This window comes from Phoca vitulina, unplaced genomic scaffold (genome assembly GCF_004348235.1).
Source record: "Phoca vitulina isolate PV1807 unplaced genomic scaffold, GSC_HSeal_1.0 scaffold1, whole genome shotgun sequence".
Lineage (NCBI taxonomy): Eukaryota > Metazoa > Chordata > Mammalia > Carnivora > Phocidae > Phoca > Phoca vitulina.
In genome coordinates, this window is record NW_022589704.1 from 43,592,245 (window position 1) to 43,607,244 (window position 15,000).

Below are 15,000 nucleotides of genomic sequence, written 5' to 3' on the forward strand. Positions count from 1 at the left end.
AAAAATACATACATGCCATACCAATACTTTTGAAAATGAAAATATTCATTCATTACCAGGATGAAGACTGATAGGGACTCTCATTAACTGAGAAAAGTATAACCTTTCTAGAATGCAATGATTTAAGTGTAAGGATGTTCATTTCAGTACTTTTCATAATAATCAAAACTGGAACATATGAAGCAATCAGTAATAGGAGCAGTTAAATAAATTATGGTATAGCCAATGAGAGCAAAATAGAACTTAATAGAGTAGAATTAATAGAATATGGAGAAATGCTTATGATCTATGTATGCATCCCATTAAGTGAAAAAAAGCAGGACACAAACACTTATGTATTGTAAAAGTTTATACTCATAAGTTTATGTACTTCATATAAAATATGTTTTAGAAAAAAACTTGAAGAAAACAGTAACAAAATGTTAGTAGGGCTATCTCTGAGAAGTTAGGAGTTACTTAAATTTTTTTTCCTTATACTTTGCTGGATTTTCCTTCAGTGAGCATTTATCACTTTTAAAATACAAAAGAGGCATTATTTTAAAAACAAGGAATTTGATGGGGTGCCTGGGTTGCTCAGTCGGTTAAACGGTTAAGAGGCTGCCTTCGGCTCAGGTCATGATCCCAGGGTCCTGGGATCCAGCCCCAGCGTTGTGTCAGGCTCCCTGCTCAGTGGGGAGCCTGCTTCTCCCTCTCCCTCTGCTGTTCCCCCTGCTCATGCTCACTCTCTCTCTCAAATAAATAAATAAATAAAATCTTAAAAAATTAAAAAACAAGGCATTTGAGTTTCAATCAGGACACCCTTGATCCTGGAGTTCCTGAAAAGTCACAGGGAGTTGCTAAATTGAAGTCTGCTTCTACTTGGGCTGATCCCACTTACTGGTAGAGACAACTGAAAAGGCCTGCAACAAGGGCTTTGAGATACCCTTAAAAGATTTTGTATCTTCAGGATAGCAAGATGGAGATTCCTCAAAAAATTAAAAATGGAATTACCACAGGATCCAGTAATTCCATTGCTGGGTGTTTATCCAAAGAAAATGAAAAAACAAATTCGAAAAGATATATGCATCTCTGTGTTTACTGCAGCATTACAATAGCCAATTTATAGAAGCAACCCACGTGTCCCCTGACAGATGAATGGATAAGGAAGAGGTGGTGTATATACATGCAACGGAATACTACTCAGCCGTTAAAAAGAATGATATTTTGCCAATCGCAACAACATGGAGGGACCTAGAGGGTATTATGTTAAGTGAAGTAAGTAAGACAAGAAGACAAATACCATATGATTTCACTTACATGTGGAATCTAAAAAACAAAATGAATGAACAAACAAAAAAGTAGAATCAGACTCATAAATACAGAGAACTGGTGGTTGCCATGGTGAAGTTGAGGGGATGGACAAAATAGGTAAAGGGGATTAAGAGGTACAAACTTCCAGTTAATTCATGGTGATGAAAAGTACAGCATAGGGAATATAGTCAATAATATTGTAACAACTTTGTCGGGTAACACATGGTAACTAACACTGCGGTAACCATTGCATAATTTATAAATTGTTGAATCACTATGTTATATACCTGAAACTAATGTGACATTGTATGTCAACTATACTTTAATAAAAAATAATTTTTAAAAAGATGTCATACCTTCAAAATATAGGGAATCTGATTATACAGCGAATAAAATTAAAATGTGTGTCATTTTTACCCTCTGAGAGTATAACAATAAAATCTTTTATTCAAACTCCCTCATATAGGTGAATTTGGGTTTCATTTGTTCATTCAACACAGTTCCACAGAACTTATTTTGAAAGAGAATTAAGAAGGTACTCCATATTAGGCGCAAAAGTTTGACCACGCTGGACCAGATCAGTGTATTTCATTAAATCATAGATGGCATGCCTGTCACTTTGTATGGTTCTGCTTTATGTTTAGTGTAGGGGCTTCAGACTTCGCTGTTAAGAGAGGCCTCGTTTACCTTGGGCCCAAGTGTGTTCTCTCTTAATCTTGTCCCTAAAAGTACCCAGCGCAGTTATGAGACAAGAATTTGCCACATGGCTCACAGGGACCCGCTCCTCCACTGTTCCGGGGTTGCAGAGTTCCTCTGCTGCTCGGCACCCCATGGGCAGCAGGGCCCATGCTGAAACAGCTTGGGGAAGGCAGAGGGCACCTGTTTGTGCAGTGGAGGTCTCTCTACATAGCCACTCAGGCAGCTTACTACCACACCAGGCTCCTTACGCCCTTCCCCTTGGCACAATTAACCTATAAATCAGGCTTGTTGAGACAACATCAGTTCCTCTTTCCAGTTCTCCTTTTATCCTCAACAAAGCCACACCACAGCTCCCCCTGGCCACTGCTGACTCATGAGGGCCAGACTCCCACTCTCCCCCGGTTCCACTCCTGGTCTCGGATCAAAACGTTTCCTCAGAGTTATTCAAAATTGGACTTCCCTGTTTTCTATTTGCAACATGTTCCCTAGATTTGTCTTCCCTTCTCAAACACATGTGAGAACAAATGTCAAAAAAAGGTGTCTCAGCCCTCCTTTACTCAATCCTCTTTCATCCCTCTGGAATATGGGTTTTTCTCAGAGCCTAGATTTCATTCCATCTGCTCCACCCCTCCCCCCGAGCCTAAAATGCAGCAGGACCACCAGGGCATGAGGTAATACAGTGTTCTCACTCACATCTCCAAGCCTCAAAAATCCCTTCAACACAATCTGCACATCCCCTGCTCAGCCGCATTTACATTACATTGCACCAAGGCAGATGGAGGCTACTTTTAATACAACACTCTGGGTAGTTTTTGTTGGTGCTGAGGTGGGGGTGTGGGCGTGCTTGGGAGCTACTTAGACCCACAAACTAGCAAGATGAGTTGCAATATCTATAGCAAATACATACTGATATATAGGCTCAAGGTTTAGGTGTTTCACATTTAGCTTATTTAGTTTTGGCTTGGTTTTCTCTTTGGGGCTCTGCCCCAGTAAATCATTGTGTTGGTTTTTTTTTTTTAAGATTTTATTTATTTATTTGACAAAGAGAGACACAGCGAGATAGGGAACGCAAGCAGGGGGAGTGGGAGAGGGAGAAGCAGGCTTCCCGCCGAGCAGGGAGCCCGACGCGGGGCTCGACGCGGGGCTCGACGCGGGGCTCGATCCCAGGACCCTGGGACCATGACCTGAGCCGAAGGCAGACGCTTAACGACTGAGCCACCGAGGCGCCCCCAGTAAATCATTGTTTTAACAAATGACTCTGATAGTTTCCAAAAGCTTCCTGGCCAACTAAATTAAGATAGTGCCATTTTACAAAACAGTAAATAAGTGTCTTCTAAATATGGAGAAGGAAAACCGGCTAGGAAAGAAATGTTACTGAAATCAACAGGGCTAAGTACTACATAATGTGTCATTTGGGATTTAGGGAAACAAATCAGGCTGACACAGACCCTTAAAAAACAAGTCCAAACATAACTTCGTAAGGAAAAAAGTAAAAGCACCCTCTTATCACCCCACCCCATCCTACTTCCTTCACGTAGCCAATGTCAACTGTTTGGGGACAATGAGGTGTATGTGTACCGGCACATGTGTTTAGGTATATGCATGTAAATCTCTTTTTCAATTTCCTCTTTTCACTTACTGTATCTTGACTTTTCCCAAGACAAGGTACCAAAGCGGCTAACAGACATATTTACATTTATTGCATATCTCCCTTTCCCTACAATGTGATCGCTAAATCAAGATTTCCTGAATATCGAAAAAAGGAAAGCCAAAAAAACCTGTCGGTCTAATACTAAATATGTCTTTGGTTATTTTCATTTTTCTTACACTTGCCTTCAGCCTAAAAATGGTGAGAACAAATGAGTATATATGCATTAATATGCATGCAATATAAATGTACAGATTATCTTACATAGATAAATGTTAACATATGTAATATATGTACACTGAAATGTAGTTAATTTTCAAAGTCAAAAAGCAAGGGAGGGCACTTGCGTAGTGGTACGGCCCAATGGATCCCCAATAAAGAGGAACATCATGTGGAAATTTCCTAGGCTTTGCAGCCAGAAACATGGGGTCAAATCTAACTCCACTTCTCACTGATTATGTGGTTTGTGTAAATTCCTTAACTCTTCTCAGCTTCCTTTTCATCATCCACAATGCTGGGGAAAAGACTTCTCTCACAGAGACTTAGAAATTAAGTGTGTAAGATGGTGTTTTGAACATAGTACTCAAAAAGTGCCTTATTACCGTCAACAATCCAGACAGACTTGGTGATCCAATACCTCATACCACCAAACAATCAAACCTTGCTGTTTTATCTTTATGTTTTAGTTTGCCTCATCTGTACACAAACAGAAAGGGCCTTAGAAATAAATTACTGCAAACATGCTTAGTAGCTTTAACACATTATTGAAATGTGATCCTCTCTCCTACTCACCCAGTGTCTTACACCGGGCTCAACAGCAATGTCCCAGCCTCCTCCTAAGCAATCCTAAATTTTACTTGCAACTTGCGATAAACACAAGCCATCTGGCTACCTAAATAAATGAAAATATCCTGCATGTCTGCTAATGGCCAGCTGCTTAAAGTGTCAAAAGCCAATCTTACCATTGACTAGGGTTCCTATCCTCTCCCTTTACTTAGCAAGGCCATCCATATGCCTTTAGCTGGCTAGTTCCTCATGTCTTGGGGAAGGGATGCTCTGCAGACACCAGGAATCTACTAAATACACATCTGTTGTTGGTCAACTGTCCACCCACTCCCTTATATTTCTCTACATTGAAGAGGTTAGATTTTCACAAAATCCTGAACTTCTAGAACAAATAAGGGGAAACCTGGCTACCATACTATCCAACCATCTCCTTTTACATGTGAGAGGACTAAGGTTGAGGAAGGTGTGACATGCCCAAGGACACGCAACTATTTGGACACCAACTGTTATTAGAACCTCAACTTTTTAAGGTTCTTTCCTACAACTATTAGGCAAGGTTTTATCTGTTCCAGGAGCTTTGTAAGGTGTTTATTGAATATTTTTGGATGAAAAGGAAATGCCTGTGGTTGTGAATGTGTGTGGGAGAGGTAAAATGCACCGTGTGCCTGCCTTACGGGTAATTAATCCACCTGTCTGCGAGGCGAAGAGAGAAATGAGGGGATAAGCTGCATTTGAAATTTTTCACCTTCCTACTTAAAATTACAGGGGGTTGGGGAATAAATAGGACCCAGAAAGGCTAGTAACCCCCATTAGTATCTCAAAAAAGCTCTAGGGACATGTTAGACCATGTTAGGCTTCAGTTAAGAAGCATAAGGCGGTAGCAGGCATGGGGGTAAAGGTAATTCTTCGCATTTATTCACCTGGGGAATCAGACGCTGTCAATTTCCTTCTCTTGGCACACAAGTGGTCCTGTTCTTGTCACTGGGGCCGTCTGCAGGTTCTCGCTTCCCCCTTTCCCTCCCCGAGGATGTTTATGGCAAGGGCGCCAGGCAAGCTGGGCAGAGAAGGGCCTGGACGTGGGGGCCTAGCCCTCTCCCGGCACCGGCACCGGCACCCCCACCCCCACCCCCTGCAGCTGCCAGAGCCGGGCGAGGGCTCCCTCGGGCAGCGCCTTTGTTTTCCCTACCCCAGTTACGTTTGCGGAAGTGCTGCCCGCGTCGGGCGCGCCGGGGGTGCCGGCTGCAGCCTCCCCAGCGCCCCATAAAGATGACAACCGACACAGAAGCCGAGGGGAGGGAGGGAGGAAGGGAGGGAGCGGCGGAAGAGCCGGGCTGGGAGCAGAGACACCCACACCTGCTCGCCCCGGGAGCCGCGCCTCTGAAACCACCCCCCCCCCCGACAGCAGGTGTGCGCGCCGGAGGGGAGCTCCCCGCCCTCTGGGCCGGCCGCCCCCGCAGGGGAAGCTCGGGCGGGGCTGCCGCGCCGCCCCCCGCCGGGCGCCCCCTCCCCGCGCGCCAGGCCCGGACTCACCTGCTGCGGGCGGCGCTGGCGCTCAGCTGCGCGGGGCGCGGGGAGCCTTCTCCCCCCGGCGCGGGGCGGCGGCTCGGGGCGCCGGGGCGGCGGCTGTCGGGGCGGCGCGCACCATCTCCGGCGGGTCGCTGGCTCCTCGGGGGCTGCGGCGGGCAGGGCGCGGCCGAGGGATGCGTGCCGACTGGGGCGACCCGCAGCGGCGAACCGAGCGCACCCGCCGGCGCGACCTTCTCTCCTCTTTCCCCGCGGCCCGGTGGCCTCCGCCGCTCGCTACCGGCTGGACCCGTTTCAGGGCTGAGCGCCGAGGACCCGCCGCCAGGTGCAGCGCTCCGCCTCCTGCGGCGGCGGCGGATGCGTCGGCGGCCGCCTCCCGGCCTCCCGCCCGCGCCGGCGGCCCCGGGGGACCCCCGGAACCGGCCCTGCGGGCGAAGCGCGCGGAGGAGGGGAAAGCGGACCGTGGTTGTGTCCCCGCTCCCGAGCCGACCCCACCCCACCCCGGCTCCCTCCGCAGGCTAGTGATGCAGGCCTAGCTCCCGGGGGAGGGTGCGGGGAGTAGATGGCCGCCTGCTTGGGAATCATCACCATCGTCATTTATTGAGCGCTTATTAAGTGCAAACACAATGCTGACGCTCTTAACGAATTATCTCAGCGCCTCTAGCCCTGACCTTGGCCGACTGTCCTCAGTTGACCAGGGAGAGAGGAAGGGGCCAGTGGACCGAGGCAAACAGTGGGGTTTCAGGACTCACCGGGGAAAGATACACCGAAGCTAAATCAGCCTTTCAAATTGGGAAGGTGCTACTGAGTATCTGGCGCGTCGCTGAAGAGGTAACCGTCTGTGTCGCACTAAGAACGTAATGAAAGTTGTATTTCTGGTTAGACGCGATGAGAAGGTGGGGAGAGTGCAGTTGGTTGTAAAAGGTAGCATTCCCTCAGTGATTGTGCGCCTGTGATGGGCTCTGGGGGTGCAGGATACTGTTCTCAGGGAGCTTATGGTCCTGTTCAGGCAATAACAACAACAATAATGATTACAGTTAACATTTAGGAACATATCTTATATATGAAACACTGTTTAAGGGCCATTTAACGTTACCATAATCCTAAAGGTACAGTAATATTATTCCTATTTTACAACTGATAAAACCGAGGCTGAAAATTAATGGGACCTCTCCAAAATTACTAAATAATAAAAGGAAGAGAAGTCTTTTTTTATATCCAGGATTTAAGCTCTTAACCCCGAAATCATATTGATGAGAATTTTATAGGCCCTGAAGCTTTAGGATTTGAGGTTCCCTCTTTAGGAAAAATAAAACAAAATTATGAACACAAAGTCACTATCGGCCCCCTCTCCCCCCAAAGGCCAGGAAGGGTCCCAGAAGCTTAAACTACATTAGCCTCATGCTAAATCCAGTTGCAGTACTTTTGCAGAAAAGTAAAAACAAAGGCAGTGAACGCTAAAATTTCAAATGAAAGAGATTAGGTGGATTGTTAGAGATTTTGGTATAGCGTGGCTTCCTACTGCATTATTGGAACTGACTGCTCACAAGTACCAAGTTGGTAGCTGTTGTAATAGAATCATCATTCTTTTCTGTCCAGCTATTAAAGAAGCAACCTTAAAAAAAAAAAAAAAAAGGTCTAACATAGTTCAAATCCTCTCCTGCATATAGAAGGAGAGGAAGGAGAGCAGGAAGAAATTGGAGGAAAAAAGGGTAGCTCTTAGACTACAGAAGCTCAAAGGTGGCTCCATGTTGAATAGTGAAGCCGAATCACCCTAGAGATTTAAGCTGGTGTTTCTCTTTCAGATAGGACAGGGTAGCTTCAAGGGTTAGCATAGCACAAAATGTTTTCACTGGCCTCTTTAGGGCAGGAATTTTTTCCTGGCAGCCCCTTCCCTTTTCAGTAGAACTAAGAAGATGCACACATGCACCAAAGAAAAGAGATCTGCCACTCCTGCATCTCCCTACCCCCATGAGGTAATTTGGGGGTGTGGTGGTTAGCTCCCCAACATACTGCCAGGCTGGCTATCCCAGAGGTCACCCTACAGAGAGGCGCAAAAACAAAATTAAGATGTTGAGATCTTATGCTTTTTGAATCAATGTACAATACAGGGGAAGAAGAGAGGGTAGATGAACACACTTGGGAGAGGGTACAAGTGGGTGGTATATGTTATGAAATATGAATAGAACCTGGGCCTTTCTCTCCCTCTCCCTCTCTCTTTGATTCAGCCTTCCTTGTGTCGTCAGTGTGGGGACAAGGACCAGAAGTGAGGTGGAACCAGGGGACTTGACAGATAGGCGATGCCGGGGACCAGAGCCAACACATGCTTTCTCTGCTGAGACGTGGGAACCAGGATGCCTGGCTCTAGTTCTAGCTCACCAGTTAGGCTGATGAGTAGCTATGGATTTTATCTGCGTTTCTCAGGCAAAGAACTAATGGAGGCTGTGTAGATGTCACCAGTGAGTAGCCAGTTTAACCTTTTAACCATTTTATTATTCCTAATACTGAGTGTCTCACGTTCTTCATGAATATTTACACATCAGCATATTCGGTGCATACTCAGACCTTTCAGCCCTTCCTCTATGTTCGGCTCACATACAGACTACTTTTCTCCCCAGCTACCGGCTTCTACTTTAATTTTATATTTCCTCCTTATGATGTTTGTTTCTCTTATTTCCTTTGGCAGACTTTATTATTCTAAAATAACGAAACAAACACATTACAATATGTAATAATGATAATAACAGCAATAGCTAACACTTAAGAGGACTTATCCTGGGCAGGGCACTTTCCATATGTGTATTTATTCATTTAATTCTCTCAACAATCAGATGCAAGTAGGTACTGTTCCTACCCCGTTTTACAAGTGAGAAACCTGGTGCTCATCAAAGTTAAGTAACTTGACTGGGATCACACCACTAAGTGGTAGAATCCACATTCAAGCCAAGGTAGTCTAGCATCAGGGCTCTGGCTCTGAACCAGTCCTTCTTCCTCGATCTTAGAAATACTTAGAAACATCTATATTCCCACACGGAGGGGTGGGGATTTTACTTTTATGCAAATGGTGTCATCTGCTTTTCTCTGTCTACCCGTTAGCGACATTGGACGCAACAGTAGTCCCCCCTTAGCAGTGGTGTTGCTCTCCTGAGTTTCCATTACCGGAGGTCAACCGAGGTCTGGAAGCGGATGATCCCCCTTAACAGGTATGTCACAGTGCCTACGTTGTTCACCTCACTTCATCTCATCACTGAGACATTTCATCATCTCCCCTCATCAGAAGGAGAAGGGTGAGTACTATACAATAAGCTATTTTGAAAGAGAGACCACGTTCAGATAACTTTATTACAGTATGTTGTTATAATTATTTTAGTACTAGTTAATGTTGTTGATCTCTTAGCTGTGCCTAATGTATGACTTAAACTTTATCATAAATTTGTATGTATGGGGTTTGGAACTTTCTGCGGTTTCAAGCATCCTCTCAGGGGCTCAAAATGTCTCCCCCATGGATAAGGGAGGACTGCTATATTGACTGTCTCTTCCTTGAAACTCTCCTTTCCTCTGACTTATGTGACCCACAAGCCCTGGGTTTTTCTTTTCCTCTTTGGCCCTTGTATGCTCCACTTGGCTTTTGTTCTAGGCCTTTCTCTCTTCTAACTCTGTTTTTTCTGTGCTTGCTCTCACCTACTCCCTTCACTTCAGTCACAGAATGCTTGAGGAAACCCCCAAATCCCTCTCTCAGGGACACTTTCTCTTGAGTGCCAGATCCATAGGTCAATTGTCCAGTTGGTTGTTTCATAGGCCCTGAGTCCCACATGAGCCCCTCATTAGCTTCTGCCCCTCCCCCACTCAGTCTTACTTCTGGGTTCCCAAGTGGTCATCCGCCCAGTTGGTGCCCCCTTCGCCCTTACCCACACACTCAGTGTATTAGTTCCTTGTTGCTGCTGTACCAAATTACTGTAGACGTAGCAGATCAAAACAACACAAATTTACTACCTAGAAGTCTGAAGTCCAAAATGGGTGTTATTGGACTAAAATCAAGGTGTCTTCAAGTGTCTTCCATCTGTGGGCTTTAGAGGAGAATCCACTTCCTTAATCTTTCCAGCTTTTGGAGGCTGCTCACATTCCTGGGCTCGTGGCCCCTTCCTCCATCTTCAGAGCACACCACTGTCCCTTTGCTTTAGTTGTCAGCGTGCCTTCCTGGCTCTGAGCTCTTCTGCTTCCCTCTTATAAGGACCCTTGTGATTACATTGGGTTCATCCTGATAATCCAGGATAATCTTCTCCTCTCAAGAGCCTTAACTTAATCACATCTGCAAAGTCCTTTTGGCCATGTAAGGTAACATTTCACAGGGTTCCGGAAGGAGGACATGGGCATCTCTAGGAGGCAATGATTTTGCCTACCACACCCAGTCAACACCAAGCTCCCTGGAGACCACCTTTCAAAATATCCCTGGGATTGGTCTTCTGCTCTCTGTCCCTGTGTTAGGCTCATCCATAAGGTTCTCTCTCCTCTGCCTTATAACAACCATTTCTCTGATCTCTCTGCCTCAGTGTGTTCTCTCATCCAATCAATTTTCCCTATTGTAACCAAAGTCCTTTTTAAGAATATCTGACCATGTCACTTCTTTGGAGTCCCACAGTGCTACACAATACCGTGGGGGCACCATCCACATTGTGGCACGCCTCCTGGATGTGCTACCTGCCGACCTTACTCCTCTACTTGAAACCCGGCCAAGGCCCCTGGGCTATGATGAAGAGATTCAAAATTCTGGTAGTTAAATATGATTAAAATCTGTTTTTCTCATATAACCATCCATAAGTAGGCAGGCCAAGTTTGTGAGTGTGGTCCCACCATCCATACAACACATGGATTCCAACCCTGGTCCCAGGTGACTGCTTCAGATCCCACCATTCCCAGTACATGGGATGGGGAAGTGTAAGCCCAGTCACCCAAAGAGAAGTCCTAGTGTTTGTACATGTCACATCCATTCATATGCCCTTGGCTGAAACGGTCACACATCTACATCTGGGTGCAAAGGAGGGAAACATAGTTTAGCTGAGCAGCCATATGCCGAGCTAAATAAATTCTATTACTACAAAAGAAGGGGTGAGTGGATTTGGGGAGTCAACTGGCAGTCTTCCACAGGGAGAAAAACAAAGAGCTATGTAAGGGAAGAATGGAGGGGTGTAACTTAGATTGGAGGACGCAGAAGGCCTCTGAGGAAGTAGTAAACTAAGACCGAGACATAAGTAGGAAAAGGGTTCGGGGCACACCTTTCCCCACAACAGGGGCAGCTATGGGGTGGCAAAGGGCTAAGCTATGGTGAGGAGCAGAATGAGTGGGGGGCGGAGGGGAAATGTCCAGAGATAAAGTGGGATAAGCTGGCAGGAGGCAGCCGCCCGTGGCTCATATGAAGCATTTTGGATTTCACCTTACATTCAGTGCAGTCCGTTGAAGGACATGTAAGGGGTCTGATATGTACCCTAAAAAGATCGCTGTAGCTGCTGTGTGGAGAACGGCATGGAGGGGGCAGAGGTGGAAGTGAGACTCACTTAGAAAATACCCATCGGGGAGGAGGGAGATTAGCAGGCGCTTGGAGCTTAGTGGAACTGTGGGGCTGGAGAGAGGCGGATGGATTTGCCAGAGAGTTTTTGGAAATGTATCTGCACGCTTGGTGATATAGTGGGTGTGGGAGGCAAGGGAAAGGAGGCGGTAAGAATGACTCACAGGTTTCTGGCTCGCACAAACTGGGTGGATGGTGATAACCTTTACTGAGAGGGAGAAGCCTGTGGGAGGAGCAGGTTGGAGGGAAGAAAGGAAGAGTTCACATTTTGGCATAATACGTTTGAGATGCCTGTAAGACTTGCAGGTGGAGCTGTGAAGTAGGCAGTTAAATATGAGTCCAAAGCTCAGAAGAGAGAGCTGGAGTTGGCAGTCATCAGCACTGAGGGGCTCCGTACTATCTATCGTGAGAACGAAGGGAATCACCTGGAGAGAGAATATACGATAGAGCCCCGGGAAAGGTCAACATTTACCAGTTGGTATAGGAGGGCGGATTAGCCACAGAAGGAGGAATTTCAGGAGGGTGTTGTCATTGAAGCCTAGAGAAGAACTTTTTTTTTTTTTTCAAGATTTTATTTATTTATTTGACAGAGAGAGACACAGCGAGAGAGGGAACACAAGCAGGGGGAGTGGGAGAGGGAGAAGCAGGCTCTCTGCTGAGCAGGGAGCCCGATGTGGGGCTCGATCCCAGGACCCTGGGACCATGACCTGAGCCGAAGGCAGATGTTTAATGACTGAGCCACCCAGGTGCCCCGAACTTTTTTTTTTTTTTTTGAGATTTTATTTATTTATTTGAGAGAGAGATTGATCGATCACAAGAAGGGGGGGAAGGGTAGAGGGAGAAGCAGACTCCCCAGTGAGCAGGGAGCCCAATGCGGGGCTCGATCCCAGGACCCTGGGATCATGACCTGAGCCGAAGGCAGATGCTTAACTGACTGAGCCACCCAGGCGCCTGAGAACTTTTTTAAAGCAGGATTGAGTAGATAACACATCACCTTCCTTCCTTCCCATGCCAGATAAAACATGATATCCCTGTAGACTAGGTTTCCTGTCCCTCAAGGGCTTCATGCACCACGCACCGGCTCTCCTGTGCCGCTCATCAAATAGCATTTTAATGCTGGGCTCTGAGCTCCTTAAAGACAGGGAACAACTTGTCTTGTTCAAGATTTGTATTATTTGTATTCATTAGCATATAACAGTTCTCCCCCATATAAAAGTTCCTGTAAATAGGGAGCTCAGTGGTGTTGGGAACCAGGAGATTTATGATTCTTTGGATCTTTTTGTTTTGTCACTTTCAACATAAAGCTTCCATCTCAAAATCCAACCTGGCTTCTCCAACTTTTCCCGTAGCGTTCACATTCCAGTCATTGGGAAAGAGAAAAAGGAAAAGAGGAAGGCATGTTCCTTTCTTTTAAGAACATGACCAGGAGTTGTACATATTAATTATACTTAGATTCTAGGAGCAGAACGAAGGGTATGGCCTCACCTAGCTGTGAGGAAGGCTGACAAATCCAGTCTTGAGTAGCATGTGCACAGATACAAATTCTATTACTGTGAAAGGAAGAGAGAACAGATACTAGATGCAACTTGCAGCCCTCCCATACCATTCATTGTCACTCATCACAGAACCTGGCTGTTGCAATTGGCTTGTATGAACCTAGAGAAAGGTGGGGAAGATTAACCCCAAGCTCTTGAGATTGATTGCCTCATATGGGAGGAAATGGAAGGGGCATGGAGGGAGAGGTGATAAATATTTGTTGAATAAATGGATGATAATAAGTGGACAAATTCCAGGGTGACAAGAGTAATGACGAGTAATGACAAGAGTAACGTTCCTTTTAGCTCCCTCTACCATCATGCCTTTTTTCCTTGGCATCAGCTTCATGGAGAAAGTGCAACTTATACTAAACTCAAAAGATGGCTTAAAATGTAAATAAGAGGAAAGAAGGCTAACTTAGAGAAATCCTTTAGTATCTTTTTGTTTACTTCTCTGGAGTTTTCCAGGTGGATGATCATATCAACCTATAGATAATATTGTAGTCTCCTTTCCAGTCTTTATCTCTATTTTTGAAAATATGATTACATTGATAAAACAATTATAAATATTCATGATCAATAGTTCCCTTGTGTTACGACTTTCTTTTTTTTTTTACTATGAGTGTCCCTCTTGCTTCACCACTGAGAATAAGACTAGCTAGCGCTGTGAGGTAGATAATTCTTCATTAGGTTACTAAAATATCCCTCTATATATTTCTCAAGTTTAAATGAGAGTTTATGATGTAATAAGAGTTTTAAAAATTAAAAGTAGGTGTTTTAATGTGATTTCTTCATGTACTTTCTAAAATGTCTTCTTGTCCATTCACAATCCAGTACCACATCATCATATGTTTCTTTTTTTTTTTTTTCAAAGATTTTATTCATTTATTTGACAGAGAGACACAGCGAGAGAGGGAACACAAGCAGGGGGAGTGGGAGAGGGAGAAGCAGGCTTCCCGCTGAGCAGGGAGCCCGATGTGGGGCTTGATCCCAGGACCCTTGGGATCATGACCTGAGCCAAAGGCAGACGCTTAACGACTGAGCCACCCAGGCGCCCCTCATATGTTGTTTCTTACATGACAATAAATCCATGGAAGTGTGGCATAAAGTTAAGCCCCTGATATATAGGGAAGTATAGAATCAGGACCCTTCCATCAAAAGGCTTGTGATTTACTTACTAGCAGAGACATGGTTATAAATAGGTTGATTATAATAGAAGGTAGCATATGCTGTGAGTGGCCCACAGATTAACTTTTCAGAAATATCACTTCTATCATGTTCCCCCACCATTTAGAAAAACTCATGGATGCCTGAGTGGCTCAGTCAGTTAGGCGTCTGCTTTCTGCTCAGGTCATGATCCTGGAGTCCCGGGATTGAGCCCCACATCAGGCTCCCTGCTCAGCGAGGAGTCTGCTTCTCCCTCTGACCCTCTGCTCTCTCATGCTCTCTCTCTCTCTATCTCTCAAATAAATAAATAAAATCTTTTTAAAAAAAGAAAAATTCATTAGATTTTTGTGGCTTAATGCCTAAAGCTCCAAATTTTTCACCACTTTCAATCAAATACTAAGTCTTGCCAATTTTATCTCCTTGGCATTTCTGTAAGATGTTTCATCTTACCCATCCCTACACATGCTACCCTAAGGTCCTCGCGAAAAGGTGTCCAAATTGGCTTCCCTGTCTCCAGCCTTGCAAATCTCTTCAATACAAACCAAGGCACTTAATAGGGATCACAGTTATGTAATTTTTAAAAATACTTGCTTCTTAATCTTTAAAACTTTTTCTTAGAGTATGATATGTAGAACAGTATACAAATCATAAGGGTAAAATTAAATAAGTTATAATAAACTTAATAAAAAGTCTGTGTAGGGCGCCTGGGTGGTTCAGCCAGTTAAGCGACTGCCTTCGTCTCAGGTCATGATCCCGGGGTCCTGGGATCGAGTGCCACATCAGGGTCC

General features: G+C 45.2%; 2 protein-coding genes across 7 annotated transcripts in view; one reads left to right on the top strand and one right to left on the bottom strand.

Moving 5' to 3' along the window:
- The window catches only part of MFSD6 (major facilitator superfamily domain containing 6), a 69,696-nt gene extending 62,813 nt beyond the window's left edge, over nucleotides 1-6,883 (bottom strand). For 2 of the 4 annotated variants that reach the window (XM_032406095.1, XM_032406098.1), the window contains exon 1: nucleotides 5,344-5,559. The gene's annotated coding sequence lies outside the window, so the exon portion shown is untranslated. Of the gene's footprint in view, nucleotides 1-5,343; nucleotides 5,560-5,953; nucleotides 5,995-6,699 lie in introns of those variants that run through there. The other 2 variants (XM_032406096.1, XM_032406097.1) reach the window with 2 other exon arrangements.
- HIBCH (3-hydroxyisobutyryl-CoA hydrolase) overlaps nucleotides 5,647-15,000 on the top strand; it is a 182,610-nt gene continuing 173,256 nt past the window's right edge. Inside the window, exons 1-4 of one of the 3 annotated variants that reach the window (XM_032406112.1) lie at nucleotides 5,647-5,828; nucleotides 6,603-6,778; nucleotides 8,176-8,406; nucleotides 9,044-9,150. In XM_032406112.1, coding sequence (XP_032262003.1) covers nucleotides 9,134-9,150 — 17 coding nt within the window. In that variant the 5' untranslated portion in view covers nucleotides 5,647-5,828; nucleotides 6,603-6,778; nucleotides 8,176-8,406; nucleotides 9,044-9,133. Of the gene's footprint in view, nucleotides 5,829-6,602; nucleotides 6,779-8,175; nucleotides 8,407-8,465; nucleotides 9,151-15,000 lie in introns of those variants that run through there. The other 2 variants (XM_032406122.1, XM_032406116.1) reach the window with 2 other exon arrangements.